The 16,100-nt window shown below is 45.2% G+C and overlaps 1 protein-coding gene across 1 annotated transcript in view; it reads right to left on the bottom strand.

The window, feature by feature from the left end:
* Nucleotides 1-9,635, bottom strand: part of PROC (protein C, inactivator of coagulation factors Va and VIIIa) — a 52,951-nt gene extending 43,316 nt beyond the window's left edge. Inside the window, exons 1-3 of the mRNA XM_038744464.1 lie at nucleotides 9,546-9,635; nucleotides 8,950-9,039; nucleotides 5,119-5,279 (exon numbers count right to left, since the gene is read on the bottom strand). Of these exons, the coding sequence (XP_038600392.1) occupies nucleotides 5,119-5,279; nucleotides 8,950-9,019 (231 nt within the window). The 5' untranslated portion in view covers nucleotides 9,020-9,039; nucleotides 9,546-9,635. The remainder of the gene's footprint in view (nucleotides 1-5,118; nucleotides 5,280-8,949; nucleotides 9,040-9,545) is intronic.
* Nucleotides 9,636-16,100: the final 6,465 nt, after the last annotated feature.

The raw sequence follows: 16,100 nt of genomic DNA, 5'->3' as shown, positions 1-16,100 counted from the left end.
TGGTGTCATCCTCGACTCCGCTCTCTCGTTCACCCCTCACATCCAAGCCGTCACCAAAACCTGCCGGTCTCAGCTCCGCAACATTGCCAAGATCCGCCCTTTCCTCTCCATCCAAACCGCTACCCTGCTCATTCAAGCTCTCATCCTATCCCGCCTGGACTACTGCATCAGCCTTCTCTCTGATCTCCCATCCTCGTGTCTCTCCCCACTTCAATCCAGACTTCACGCTGCTGCCCGGATTGTCTTTGTCCAGAAAGGCTCTGGGCATGTTACTCCCCTCCTCAAAAATCTCCAGTGGCTACCAATCAATCTGCGCACCAGGCAGAAAGTCCTCACCCTGGGCTTCAAGGCTGCCCATCCCCTCGTCCCCTCCTACCTCACCTCCCTTCTCTCCTTCTCCAGCCCAGCCCGCACCCTCCGCTCCTCTGCCGCCACTAATCTCCTCACCGTACCTCGTTCTCGCCTGTCCCGCCGTCGAACCCCGGGCCTGGAATGCCCTCCCTCTGCCCATCCGCCAAGCTAGCTCTCTTCCTCCCTTCAAGGCCCTACTGAGAGCTCACCTCCTCCAGGAGGCCTTCCCAGACTGAGCCCCTTCCTTCCTCTCCCCCTCCTCCCCCTCTCCATCCCCCCATCTTACCTCCTTCCCTTATCCACAGCACCTGTATATATGTATATATGTTTGTACATATTTATTACTCTATTTATTTATTTATTTATTTATTTGTTTGTTTGTTTATTTATTTATTTTACTTGTACATATCTATTCTATTTTATTTTGTTAGTATGTTTGGTTTTGTCTCCCCCTTTTAGACTGTGAGCCCACTGTTGGGTGGGGACTGTCTCTATATGTTGCCAATTTGTACTTCCCAAGCGCTTAGTACAGTGCTCTGCACACAGTAAGCGCTCAGTAAATATGATTGATGATGATGATGATTACTATTGTTGTGTGCAGAGCACTGTGCTAAGGGCTTGGAAAAGAACAACAGAGTTAGGCACACCTGATCCCTACTCATAATCTTTTAATTCTCATATCCAATCTATCATGAAATTCTTTCAACTCTTCTCTCACATCTCCTTGATCACCCCTTCCTCTTCACTCAAATAGCCACTTTCCTGGTTGTAGCCCTTGCCACTTAATAGACTATACTATGGTGTCCACTCTCCCCCCGGCTTCAAAACCTCACTGAAGGCACATCTCCTCCAAGAGGCCTTCCCTGACTAAGCCCTCCTTTCCTCTTCTCCCTCTCCCTTCAGCATCACCCTGTTTTTCTCACTTTATTCATCCCGACTAAGCCCTCCTTTCCTCTTTATTTATTTATTTATTTATTTTCTAATGGCATTTATTAAGCGCTTACTATGTGCAAGGCACTGTTCTAAGCGCTGGGGGTATACAAGGTGATCAGGTTGTCCCACGTGGGGCTTACAATCTTCATCCCCATTTTACAGATGAGGTAAATGAGGCCCAGAGAAGTTAAGTGACTTGCCCGAAGTCACACAGCTGACAAGTGGCAGAGGCAGGATTCGGACCCATGACCTCTGGCTCCAAAGTCCGTGCTCTTTCCACTGAGCCATGCTGCTCCTCTTCTCCCTCTCTCTTCTGCATCGCCCTGTTTTTCTCACTTTATTCATCCCCACTAAGCCCTCCTTTCCTCTTCTCCCTCTCCCTTCTGCATCATCCTGTTTTTCTCCCTTTATTCATCCCCCTCTCAGCCACACAGTACTTAGGTATATATCTGTAATTTGTTGATTTATATTAATTTTCATCTCCCCCTTTACATTGTAAGATCACTGTGGGCAGGGATTGTGGTTGTTATATTGTTATACTGTACTTTCCCAAGCGCTTAGTACAGCGCTCCTCTGCACACAGTAAGCGCTCAGTAAATACGATTGACTGACGACTCCCTGGTATCCCAGCCTTTCAGCCTCTTCCCTGCTTTGGTCTATACTACATATTGCTGCCTGGATTATCTTCCTATGATTGACCCAAGTCTCTCTACCTTCACCCAGTAGCTTCCTATTTCTCTCCGCATCAGACGGAGACTCCTCCAAGGCTTTCTACCAATTTTTATAATAATAATAATGATGGTATTTGTTAAGCGCTTACTATGTGCAAAGCACTGTTCTAAGCACTGGGGGGGGGGGTTACAAGGTGATATATATCGGCCCTCTTCTCCTACAAGCCTGACATATCCCTGTGCTCCTTCTAAACAGAGCTACCTCTTCACTCTCCCACAATTCATTCAATCGTATTTATTGAGCGCTTACTGTGTGCGGAGCACTGTACTAAGCGCTTGGGAAGTACAAGTTGGCAACATAGAGAGACGGTCCCTACCCAACAATGGGCTCACAGTCTAGAAGGGGGAGACAGACAACAAAACAAAACACGTGGACAGGTGTCAAGTCGTCAGAAGAAATAGAAATAAAGCTAGATGCACAGCATTAACAAAATAAATGGAATAGTAAACATGTACAAGTAAAATAAATAGAGCAATAAATCTGTATAAACATATATACAGGTGCTGTGGGGAGGGGAAGGAGGTAGGGCGGGGGGATGGGGAGGAGGAGAGGAAAAAGGGGGCTCAGTCTGGGAATGGCAATAGGGACCGTCTCTATATGTTCATTCATTCATTCAATCATCTTTATTGAGCGCTTACTGTGTGCAGAGCACTGTACTAAGCGCTTGGGATGTCCAAGTTGGCAACATATAGAGACGGTCCCTAACCAACAGCGGGCTCACAGTCTAGAAGGGGGAGACAGACAACAAACAAAACAAAACATTAACAAAATAAAATAAATCGAATAGTAAATATGTACAAATAGTAAATATGTATATGTTGCCAACTTGTACTTCCCAAGCGCTTAATACAGTGCTCTGCACACAGTAAGCGCTCAATAAAGACGACTGAATGAATGAATTAACTGTTAAGTCCTTCCTGTGTGCCAAGCACTGTACTAAGTGCTAGGGTCATTACAAGCGATCAGGTTGAACTGAGTTCCTGTCCCACTTGGGGCTCACAGTCTAAGTAGGAGGAAGAACAGGCATTGAATGCCCATCTTACAGATGAGGAAACAGAAGTTAAATGACTGGCCCAAGGTCTCACGGCACGCAAGTGACAGAACCGGAATTAAAACCCAGGTCCTCTGACTCATTCATTCATTCATTCAATCGTATTTATTGAGTGTTTACTGTGTGCAGAGCGCTGTACTAAGCGCTTGGGAAGTACAAGTTGGCAGCATATAGAGATGGTCCCTACCCAACAGTGGGCTCACAGTCTAGAAGGGGGAGACAGAGAACAAAACCAAACATATTAACAAAATAAAATAAATAGAATAAATATGTACAAATAAAATAGAGTAATAAATCCGCACAAACATATATGCATATATACAGGTGCTGTGGGGAGGGGAAGGAGGTAAGGCGGGGGGATGGGGAGGGGGCGGAGGACTCCCAGCTATTCTCCCTGCCTGAAACTCCCTACAATCATCCAATCAACCAAATTGGTGACTACTCTTCTCCCCATCTCCAAAAACCTCCTGAGGACCCTACTCCTTCAGGATACCTTCCCTAATTTCTTCACACCTCATAAACCTATCAATTTCAACAGCACCCTTAGCTTTTATGTATTACATCCTCAGCTTTGCACATAGTAAGCGCTTAACAAATGCCAATTATTATTATTATTATTATTATTATTATTATTATTATGTCAACACACTGATTATCTGTATATATGTATATATGTTTGTACATATTTATTACTCTATTTATTTGACTTGTACATATTTATTCTATTTATTTTATTTTGTTAATATGTTTTGTTTTGTTGTCTGTCTCCCCCTTCTAGACCGTGAGCCCGCTGTTGGGTAGGGACTGTCTCTATATGTTGCCAACTTGTACTTCCCAAGCGCTTAGTACAGTGCTCCACACACAGTAAGCGCTCAATACGTACTATTGAATGAATGAAGGAATGATTGATATGTATCTATATACATTTATCATTAGATGCTATTTTTTCTTGTACTTCGTCCTACCAAACTCTTTGTTTTTACCAGCTACAACCTTGTTCTCTCTGTTGTTCCCCTTATTTTCTAATTAATTTGTGTTTGCCAGTCTCTCCTTCTAGATTATAAACTCCTTAAGCGCGAGGAATGCACTTTTTGTTTCTGCTGAATTCTCCCAAGTGCTTAATTCAGGGATGGGCACATAGAGTAGGTTTTCGATAAACAGTTCGGATCGACTGCTACCCAGGGGCTCTGCCGGCCTTCCAAATAAAATCTGAAAACCACCAAAGCCGGCCGTGGATTCCCAGGAGGAAGAGCCACACGCTACAGGAATCCCGGCTCTGCCCTCCACTGTCACCAGGGAAGGCAGGGGAGGAGATTTAGGATTCAGGCAGCCTTGGAAATATCCACGCATTATATGTATGTGAGGCCTTCTTCCCAGACTGAGCCCCTTCCTTCCTCTCCCCCTCGTCCCCCTCTCCATCCCCCACATCTTACCTCCTTCCCTTCCCCACAGCACCTGTATATATGTATATATGTTTGTACATATTTATTACTCTAATTATTTATTCTACTTGTACATATCTATTCTATTTATTTTATTTTGTTAGTATGTTTGGTTTTGTTCTCTGTCTCCCCCTTTTAGACTGTGAGCCCACTGTTGGGTAGGGACTGTCTCTATATGTTGCCAATTTGTACTTCCCAAGCGCTTAGTACAGTGCTCTGCACATAGTAAGCACTCAATAAATACGATTGATGATGATGATGATGATCCCCGCCCTCCCCCTACTTGGGTTAGAGCTGGGGGGAAAAAAAGGCCAACCTCATTAATCAATCAATCAATCAATCGTATTTATTGAGCACTTACTGTGTGCAGAGAACTGTACTAAGCGCTTGGGAAGTACAAGTTGGCAACATATAGAGACAGCCCCTACCCAACAGTGGGCTCATTAATTTCTGAATTAGGCTGAGAGAATCTTGAGAAGTCTTTTCTAGGAAGAAAAACAGTATCAGACAGCTGCACGCTTAGAACTGTGCTTTGCACATAGTAAGCGCTTAATAAATGCCATTATTATTATTATTATTATTATTATTATTATTATTATATTGACTTACTGTAGCTTCCCGGGTTTTGAAAATCTCCATGGCCTCCTCTAGGTCACAAAGTTCCTCTTGGCACTCGCGCTCCAGGTTGCCAGGTTTAAGTTCCTCCAGGAATGAATTGTCTCGCTTTTGAATTCTCAGGACTTGGTTGGCATCTCTGCGGCTGGAGAACACTGGGGGAGAGGAGGCGGGGGAGAGGGGCAGGGAAGGGGGAAGCCGGGTAGAGCTGGTGGAATTGGAATTGGAGATCGGAAGCCGATGGGCTGAATAATTTTGGCTCCAATGGAAGGTGCAGGGGGAGTGGAGTAATCAGTCAATTATATTTAATAATAATAATAATGGTATTTGTTAAACACTTACTATGTGCCAAGAACTGTTCTAAGCACTGGGGTGGATACAAGGTAATTAGGTTGTCCCATGTGGGGCTCACAGTCTTAATCCCCATTTTAGAGATGAGGTAACTGAGGCACAGAGAAGTTAAATGACTTGCCCCAAGCCACACAGCTGACAAGTGGCGGAGCCAGGATTGGAACTCACGACCTCTGACTCGCAAGCCTGTGCTCTTTCCACTAAACCACGCTGCTTCTCTTAATGAGCACGGGCATGAGAGGTCATGGGTTCAAATCTCGGCTCCACCAATTGTCAGCTGCGTGACTTCGGGCAAGTCACTTCACTTTTCTGCACCTCAGTTACCTCATCTCTAAAATGGGGGTTAAGACTGTGAGCCCCACATGGGACAACCTAATTACCTTGTATCTTCCCCAGTGCTTAGAACAGTGCTTGGCACATAGTAAGCATTTAACAGATACAATTATTATTATTATTATTATTAAATACAATTGACATGAACATACAGTTCCCTCATCTGTAAAATGAGGATAAAGGCTGTGAGCCCCCCGTGGGACAACCTGATCACCTTGTATCCTTCCCAGGGCTTAGAACAGTGCTTTGCACATAGTAAGCGCTATTATTATTATTAATGCCAATCTACCCAAGTGTACTTCAACCTCATCTATCTAGAGATATCTATCGATCTATAGAGATAGATATCTCTAGATAGATATCTTATCTATCTATCTATTCTAGACTGTCAGCCCGTTGTTGGGTAGGGACCGTCTTTATACGTTGCCGACTTGTACTCCCCAAGCGCTTAGTACAGGCTCTGCACACAGTAAGCGCTCAATAAATACGATTGAATGAATGAATGAATTTAGCTCTTTACTGAGCACTTCCTGTGTACACAGCACTGTACTAAGCGCTTGGGAGAGTACAATATATCAGAGTTGGCAGATGCTTTCCCTGCCCCCACAGAGCTTACACTCTACAGGGGGAGACAGACATTAATATAAAGAAATAATTTATAATGCATCATTTATAGATATGCACATAAGTGATGTGGGGTTGAGGGTGGGGCGACTATCAAATGGCCAGAGGTCACTGATCTGAGTGCGGAGACAAGGCAGAAGGGAGAGGGAACTGATGGAAAAGAAGGCTTAATAGGGGAAGGGGGAGGGAGAGAAGGTCTAAGGGACGGTGAGAGGGTGTTCCCGAGACTGCCATACAGTAATAATAATAATAATAATAATAATAATGATGGCATTTATTAAGCGCTTACTATGTGCAAAGCACTGTTCTAAGTGCTGGGGAGGTTACAAGGTGATCAGGTTGTCCAATGGGGGGCTCACAGTCTTAATCCTCATTTTACAGGTGAGGTAACTGAGGCACAGAGAAGTTAAGTGACTTGCCTGAAGTCACACAGCTGATGTGGCAGAGCCGGGATTTGAACCCATGACCTCTGACTCCAAAGCCCGGGCTCTTTCCATTGAGCCCATGTTGCCCCTCTAATAATAATGATGATGGCATTTGTTAAGCGCTTACTATGTGCGAAGCACTGTTCTCGTTAAGGGCTAATTTTTAAATGAGGCCGATGAAGACCATCTAGCAGAAGAGAGAAGCAGCGTGGCTCAGTGGAAGGAGCCGGGGCTTTGGAGTCAGAGGTCATGGGTTCAAATCCCGGCTCCGCCAATTGTCAGCTGTGTGACTTTGGGCAAGTCACTTCACTTCTCTGGGCCTCAGTTCCCTCATCTGTAAAATGAGGATGAAGACTGTGAGCCTCCTGTGGGACAACCTGATCACCTTGTAGTCTCCCCAGCACTTAGAACAGTGCTTTGCACATAGTAAGCGCTTAACAAATACCATCATTATTATTAGCAGAAACCTTTGAAACATTCAGGGATTTTAAAGATCCATTATAGCCATTGCTGTCTTTCTGATTTTCCCTTTGGCCTCCCTGACTCTCTCCGGTTCTCTGTTGTCTCTCTCATCTGTAATTTCGCATCTGTTCAGTAAAGCTGCCTCCACAGAGTGGTGGAGGGTAGAAAGCAGCGGCAGCTAGACAACAGCCCTAGGGGCAGTGATGGTCACTCAGTCAGTCAGACAATTGTATTTATTGAGCGCTTACTATGTGCAGAGCACTGTACTAAGAGCTTGGGAGAGTAATAATAATAATAATGGTATTTATTAAGCACTTACTCTGTGCAAAGCACTGTTCTAAGCGCTGGGGAGGATACAAGGTGATCAGATTGTCCCATGTGGGGCTCACAGTCTTAATCCCCATTTTACAGATGAGGGAACTGAGGCACAGAGAAGCTAAGTGACTTGCCCAAGGTCACACAGCTGACACTTGGCAGAGCTGGTATTTGAACCCATGATCTCTGACTCCAAAGCCCATGCTCATTCCATTGAGCCACGCTGCTTCTTCTTAATAATAATAATAATTATATTATTATTATAATAATGGTATTTATTAAGCACTTACTATGTGCAAAGCACTGTTCTATGCACTGGGGAGTTTACAAGGTGATCAGGTTGTCCCACATGGGGCTCACAGTCTTATTCCCAATTTTACAGATGGGGTAACTGAGGCACAGAGAAGTTGTGACTTGCCCAAAGCCACACAGCTGACAAGTTGCAGAGCTGGGATTTGAACCGATGACCTCCGACTCCAAAGCCCGGGCTCTTTCCACTGAGCCACGCTGAGTACGACACAACAATAACCAGACACATTCCCTGCCCCCAATAAGCTTACAGTCTGATTGGGGAGAAAGACATGAATATAAATAAAGAAATGACATATATGTACATTAGCGCTGTGGGGCTGGGATGGGGGGATGAATATAGGGAGCAAGTCAGGGTGACGCAGTGCAGCCGTGGAAGAAGCCACAATTGAGCCTATAAGCTCGTCCTCTAGGCTGTAAATCCGATGTGGGCAGGGAACGTTTGCTAGTCCTGTTGTACTCTTCCAAGTGCTTAGTACAGTGCTCTGCCCACTGTAAGCGCTCAATTAATATTATTGACTGATTTCAGGTCAGAAAATCTGCATTCCAGGCCTGATTCTATGAGAGTGCCAGTGGACAGACCAGTTAAATTTAATGGGCTTCATCTGATCCCCCCACATACAATGGGGTAACACTAATTCCTACCTCGGCCTATTTTAGAGGGACATCTGTGGGCAAAATGTGAAAAACCAAAGCCCTTTTTGCCTTCAGAGGAGACATTAAAACAGTAAATAAATCAAGGCATTGCTTTCTGTACGAAAAAACCCAAAAGAGGGCATTTTGGATGTTACATCTCACACCTTTGGCATTCTGAAACAGAGGAGCTATGGAGAAAGCGTAAGGAAACGTGCAACCACAGGCCCCCAAGAAAAGAAAGGAATGAAAAGGAAAAACACGGTCTCCCTAAATGGTAGACTGCCCACGAAGGTTTCACCGCCCACCATAGTAAATCAGTCTCTGGTTTGCGAGCAAGTCCACGTCCACGGGATGCACTACGGGCCCTTACCTGAGCTACAGTGCCCACGGGGAAACTCCCAGGATGCCAGAAATACCAAAGAGATCATGTACTGCCACATTTTGAAGAAATTGACATCCGCTAGGGAGGAAATAAGGAATCGATAAAGCCCGAAACGCTTCAGAGGGGGATCCCAGGGCTGTGAATTTTAATCCCTGGCTCTCAACTCCCTAGGAGAGCTTAACCTACTGCTCAGTGCTTTATTCACCTTGCCTATTAGGTGTGAACCGTCTTACAAACAAATCACCTCCCAGGGCCACCCAGAAGGACAAGGAGCAAAAATGAATCTCTCTCTGCAGGTACACTTTACAGCTCTCTTCATTGTGACCGCTCCCCGGGCATCCCTTCCATGAATTCCTTTCACTTCTCTTCCGTCTTGTGCCACCTTCATCTGAAATACCCATTTGCTCCCCTACAGCCACAGTGCCCAGGACAATGCAAAGCCACTGACCTCCTCTGAGTGATTCTCCTTTCCTACTTCCCTATATCATGAGCCCTTTTCTTTCTCCCTCTCTCTCTCTCACCCCCCAGCTCCCCCATGCCATTTCACATGACAGAGCTCATGTTTTGAGCCTGTAAGCACTTACTGATGCAGGTAGTCGAAGGACAGCAAGCTATTCTTCCTTCTGCTAAGGACTTCTGGGGTGGGGGTGGGGTGAGGGGGCCAGTTAATCCATAACCTCAAATATTTGCTCAATGCTGAACTAGAGGTCTTCCTTTCCATGGACAAACAAATACCAATCTGGGGCTGCCTCAGCCAAGAGACAGCTTAACTTGCTTATCTGGTCGGTTCCTTTCAGGCTTGGTCGTCTTTCCATTGGAGCCTAGTTTGGGTTCTGATCCAGAGCGGCAAATGGGAGCAAAGTTTACCCACCTGGATATACAGTCTCCATGCAGTTCTAAAACCTGCACCGGTGAACTCCCCCGTGGCACTGAAAATGTCCCCGGAGCCTTTCTACTCTCTTCCAGGGTGAGGAGAGTTCCTCAGGAGCCAGCTCAACTTCAAGGGGCCAAGCTATTGTGGGTGAAAAATAATGATGATGACATTTATTAAGTGCTTACTATGTGCAAAGCACTGTTCTAAGTGCTGGGGAGGTTACAAGGTGATCAGGTTGTCCCACGTGGGGCTCACAGTCTTAATCCCCATTTTACGGATGAGGTAACTGAGGCTCAGAGAAGTGAAGTGACTTGCCCAAAGTCACGCAGCTGACAATTGGCAGAGCCAGGATTCGAACCCATGACCTCTGACTCCATTCATTCATTCATTCCATCGTATTTATTGAGCGCTTACTGTGTGCTGAGCACTGTACTAAGCACTTGGGAAGTACAAGTTGGCAACATATAGAGACGGTCCCTACCCAACAGTGGGCTCACTCCAATGCCCGTGCTCTTTCCACTGAGCCATGCTGCTTCTCCTCTGAACTCCCATTGCTGTTAAAACGCAGGCTCTTCCCCTTAGACTGTGAGCCCACTGTTGGGGAGGGACTGTCTCTATATGTTGCCAACTTGTACTTCCCAAGCGCTTAGTACAGTGCTCTGCACACAGTAAGCGCTCAATAAATACGATTGATTGATTGAACAGCTCAACTCAGAATATAGCAGAGTAGAATTGTGAAAATTACCCCTAGTGTGGCCCGGGGCAAAGCCGATTCTGAACATGACCGGGGAACACGAGGTTCTCTGTCGGGGACGGTTAAGGAGACTCACGATTTCATGACGTGGTCCTCTCAGAATAGACTGGCCAAAGGAAAAAGTCTTTTTAAAAAATTTTATTTGTTAAGCTCCAGGGTAGATACATGTTTATCAGGTCAGGAACAGCCCCCTGTCCCAATCAATCAATCAATCGTATTTATTGAGCGCTTACTGTGTGCAGAGCACTGTACTAAGCGCTTGGGAAGTACAAGTTGGCAACATATAGAGACAGTCCCTACCCAACAGTGGGCTCACAGTCCCACATGGGGCTCACACTCCCACATGGGGCTCACACTCTAAGTTGGAGGCAGGAGGCTTAAATCCTCAATTTTGCAGGGATCTGAGTCACAGAGAAGTTAAGGGACTTGCCCAAGGTCACACAGTAAGCAAGAGGCAGAGCCAAGATTAGGACCCAGGTCTTGAAGCAGCGTGGCACAGTGGAAAGAGCTAAGGCTTTGGAGTTAGAGATCATGGGTTCAAATCCCGGCTCCACCAATTGTCAGCTGGGTGACTTTGGGCAAGTCACTTCACTTCTCTGGGCCTCAGTTACCGCATCTGTAAAATGGGGATTAAGACTATGAGCCCCCCCCATGGGACAACCTGATCACCTTGTAACCTCCCTGGTGCTTAGCACAGTGCTTTGCACATAGTAAGCGCTTAATAAATGCCATCATTATTAGAGAAGCAGTATGGCTCAATGAAAAGAGCACAGGCTTTGGAGTCAGAGGACAGGGGTTCAAATCCCGGCTCCGCCACTTGTCAGCTGTGTGACTTCGGGCAAGTCACTTTACTTCTCTAGGCCTGATTTACCTCATCTGTAAAATGGGGGTGAAGACTGTGAGCCCCCCGTGGGACAACCTGATCACCCTGTAACCTCCCCAGTGCTTAGAACAGTGCTTTGCACATAGTAAGCACTTAATAAATGCCATTATTATTATTATGTTTATCAGGTCAGGCACAGCCCCCTGTCCCACATGGGGCTCACACTCTAAATTGGAGGCAGGAGGCTTAAATCCTCATTTTGCAGGGATCTGAGTCACAGAGAAGTTAAGGGACTTGCCCAAGGTCACACAGCAAGCAATAGACGGAGCCAAGATTAGGACCCAGGTCTTTCAACTCCTGGGCCTGTAGTCCTTCTGCTAGCCAACACTGCTTCTCCATAGAAGGAACTTAGATTGAACCATCTCAGGAATCACGGTGGACAGAGTTGGGTTGGGGCTGCAAATTAGACTAGTCACTTGTGGAAACTACCACCTTCGGTTATCAGTCGAGGGTATGTACCGAGAAGCAGCTTGGCCTAGTGGATAAAGCTCAAGTCACTTAACTTCTCTGAGGCCCAGACAATAATAATAATAATAATAATGATAATAATACTAATACTAATACTACTACTACTACTACTACTACTAATAATAATAATAATAATAGTGGTATTTGTTAAGTGCTTACTATGGGCCAAGCACTTTTCTAAGTGCTGGGTGAGGTACAAGAATAATAACAATATTGATGGTATTGTTAAGTGCTTACCATGAGCCAAGCACTTCTCTGTGCCTCAGTTACCTCATCTCTAAAATGGAGATTGAGACCGTGAGACTGTGTCCAACCTGATTTGCTTGTATCCACAGAAAGTCACTTTGCCTCAGTTACCTCATTTGTAAAATGGGGATTAAGACTGTGAGCCCCATGTGGGACAACCTGATCACCTTGTAACCTTCCCAGCGCTTAGAACAATGCTTTGCACATAGTAAGCGCTTAATAAAGGCCATTATTATTATTATTATTATTATCCACCCCAGCGCTTTGTATAATACCTGGCAGATAGTGAGCACTAAATATCACAATTATTGAGTACTTACTGTGTTGCAGAGTACTGCACTAAGCACTTGGGAGAGTACAGTATAAGAGAGTTGGTAGACACATTTATTCATTCATTCATTCGTATTTATTGAGCGCTTACTGTGTGCAGAGCACTGTACTAAGCACTATACTGTCACAATGAGCTGACAGTGTAGAGGTGGAGAAGGGAATGAACAGCGAGCGCTTAAAGAAAAAGGCACCGCACTACACAAGGAGTCAGTGTTTCAGTGGTTGAAGTCATGATGGATTCAATGTCCAAGAGGATAATCATCAAGCGCTTGGGAAGCGCTTAGAACAGTGCTTTGCAAATAGTAAGCGCATAATAAATGCCATCATTATTATTACAAATTGGCAACATATAGAGATGGTCCCTACCCAACAACAGGCTCACAGTCTAGATACCCCGTCCACAACGAGCTGAGGGTGTAGAGGTGAGAAGGGAATGAACAGCAAGCGCTTTAAGAAGAAGGCACCGCACTATACAAGGAGTCAGTATTTCAGTGGTTGAGGTCATGAAGAAGCAGCTTTGCACATAGTAAGCGCTTAATAAATGCTATCATTATTATTATTATGATGGATTCAATGTCCAGGAGGATAATCACCGCGCTGATGCCGTTCTGGAGATAGAATATTGGGCTGGTTGGACCATCCAGTTTTGGCATTTATGCTCTTTCACCAGGATGGGTGAATCTCAGTAGGGCCGGCTTCCTTGAAAGTTGCCCAAATATAAGGGGCAGCTGACTAGATGAGCACCAGCTGTTTGTCAATCAGTCAATTATATTTCTTGAGCGCTTACTGTGTGCACAGCACTGTTTGGGAGAGTGCAAGACAACAATAAACACATTCCCTGCCCACAAAGAGCTCACAGTCTAGGCAGACATTAATATAAATAAATGACAGATGTTTATTACTCTATTTATTTATTTATTACTCTATTTATTTATTTATTACTCTATTTATTTATTTATTTATTTATTTTACTTGTACATTTCTATCCTATTTATTTTATTTTGTTGGTATGTTTGGTTCTGTCCTCTGTCTCCCCCTTTTAGACTGTGAGCCCACTGTTGGGTAGGGACTGTCTCTATGTGTTGCCAATTTGTACTTCCCAAGCGCTTAGTACAGTGCTCTGCACATAGTAAGCACTCAATAAATACGATTGATTGATTGATTGATTGATTATGGGGCTGGGAGGGGGGATGAATAAAGGGAGCAAGTCGGGGTGATGCAGAAAGGAGTGGGAGAAGAAGAAAGGAGGGCTTCAATAAGGCTTTGACGTGGGGGAGAGTAATTAATCGGTTAACCAGCTGTTTCTTTCAAAAGACTTGTTCTTCACCTTACCTGCTTAACATTACCTTCCACCATTACCCGCAGAAGGGGCACACGGATACATTTCCGTAACGGAGGGAATTTCCCAGCCAGCAAGGCAGGATGAGGTACCTGAGACTACGAGTAATCTGATCCACTATTCTCCGCTGATGTGTGGAGAGGAACCCATGGCCAGTCCTACTACAGGCTACTTCTTCACTGACTTTCCATACCGTGGGCTCGGGTTTCCGAAGAAGGTTCAGAGAAACATCTGGATACGCGGTGACAAGTGACATCAAAACGACACGCCCAGGCCCGAGGGACACACTCAAGGTAGGTTTGTAGTGGCTACTGGCTCATTGCTGGGCCACTCAAGTTCTTGTTGTTTGTGCTTGAGAATTGGCTGAAACATATATAGGTGTCCTTCATATCATCAATCGTATTTATTGAGCGCTTACTGTGTGCAGAGCACTGTACTAAGCGCTTGGGAAGTACCAATTGGCAACATATAGACAGTCCCTACCCAACAGTGGGCTCACAGTCTAAAAGGGGATGTCTTCATATCTGAAGATATCACTGATGGTAAAATGGACCTGTGATCTTGTGGCTAAAAAGACCAATAGAAAATTGGGTCTATATATAATGCTTAGGAGCTAGCTCTTTTCCTCCCTTCAAGGCCCTACTGAGAGCTCACCTCCTCCAGGAGGCCTTCCCAGACTGAGCCCCCTCCTTCCTCTCCCCCTCATCCCCCTCTCCATCCCCCCCTTACCTCCTTCCCTTCCCCGCAGCACCTGTATATATATGTTTGTACATATTTATTACTCTATTTTACTTGTACGTATCTATTCTATTTATTTTATTTTGTTAATATGTTTGGTTTTCTTCTCTGTCTCCCCCTTCTAGACTGTGAGCCCACTGTTGGGTAGGGACCGTCTCTATATGTTGCCAACTTGTACTTCCCAAGCGCTTAGTACAGTGCTCTGCACACAGTAAGTGCTCAATAAATACGGATTGATTGATTGATTGAGAAGCGTTCGCTGGCATTGTGTAAAAATGCCCAAATAACTCCACCAAAGGGTCTTCCACTCATGGGACGAGAGGGATAGGGAGAGGAATTCATTCAATCATATTTATTGAGCGCTTACTGTGTGCAGAGCACTGTACTAAGCGCTTGGGAAGTACAAGTCGGCAACATATAGAGACAGTCGCATGGTGGTAACTCGAGCACTTTGTCTCTAATGAAGACCTAGGCTAGACTTTGTTATTTAAGTCATGCCCTGTGTAAATAGTGATTTGCATTTAGACATAGCAACAGGAGAAAGTGTCCATTTAAATAGGTGGCCTAGTGGAAAGGTCACGGGCTTGGGAGTTCAGAGGACCTGGCTTCTAGTCCCAGCTCCGCCACTTGTCTGCTGTGTGATCTTGGGCAAATCACTTCACTTTGCCGTGCCTCAGTTATCTCATCTGTCAAATGGGGATTAAGACTGTGAGCCCCATGTGGGACAGGGACCGTGTCCAACCCGATTTGCTTGCATCCACCCCAGCGCTTAATACGGTGCCTGGCACATAGCAAGCGCTTAACAAATACCACAATTATTAATATTATAAAGCGTGAGGTTGAGAGGTTAGGCCCCAAAGATGGCCAACAGCTTCATCGGGCATTTAATAATAATAATGACGGCATTTATCAAGCGCTATGTGCCAAGCACTGTTCTAAGCACTGGGGGGATACAAGGTGATCAGGTTGTCCCACGTGGGGCTCACATTCTTCATCCCCATTTTACAGATGAGGTCACTGAGGCCCAGAGAAGTTAAGTGACTTACCCAAGGTCACACAGCTAACAAGTGGCAGAGTCAGGATTCGAACCCATGACCTCTGACTCCCAAGCCTGGGTTCTTTCCACTGAGCCACGCTGCTTCTCATAGAGATAAGTTTCAAGACATTTTCCCATCAGTAATCCATGCTCCTCTTGCTCCACTACCATGGAATTAGCGGTACTTTTCTTTCAATTCGGCAACCGCAGCACTTTTCTTTCTTTAATTCAGTGCCTGCATGCTTTCTCCTAGGTGTCGTTAAAGGTTCAACTACCAGCCACAGCGGTTTTTTAGAATGTGAGCCCCAAGGCACAGGGACCATGTCTAATTCCCACATCTTCTTCCGATGCTTAGTCCAGTGCTCTGAACAAAGTAAGGACTTAATAAATATTTATTTTACCTGTACATATCTATTCCATTTATTTTATTGTGTTAGTATGTTTGGTTTAGTTCTCTGTCTCCCCCTTTTA

Source organism: Tachyglossus aculeatus, chromosome 1 (genome assembly GCF_015852505.1).
Source record: "Tachyglossus aculeatus isolate mTacAcu1 chromosome 1, mTacAcu1.pri, whole genome shotgun sequence".
Classification (NCBI taxonomy): Eukaryota; Metazoa; Chordata; class Mammalia; order Monotremata; family Tachyglossidae; genus Tachyglossus; species Tachyglossus aculeatus.
The sequence above is the reverse complement of the archived record's forward strand: the minus strand, read 5'-3'. Positions and strand labels throughout refer to the sequence as shown.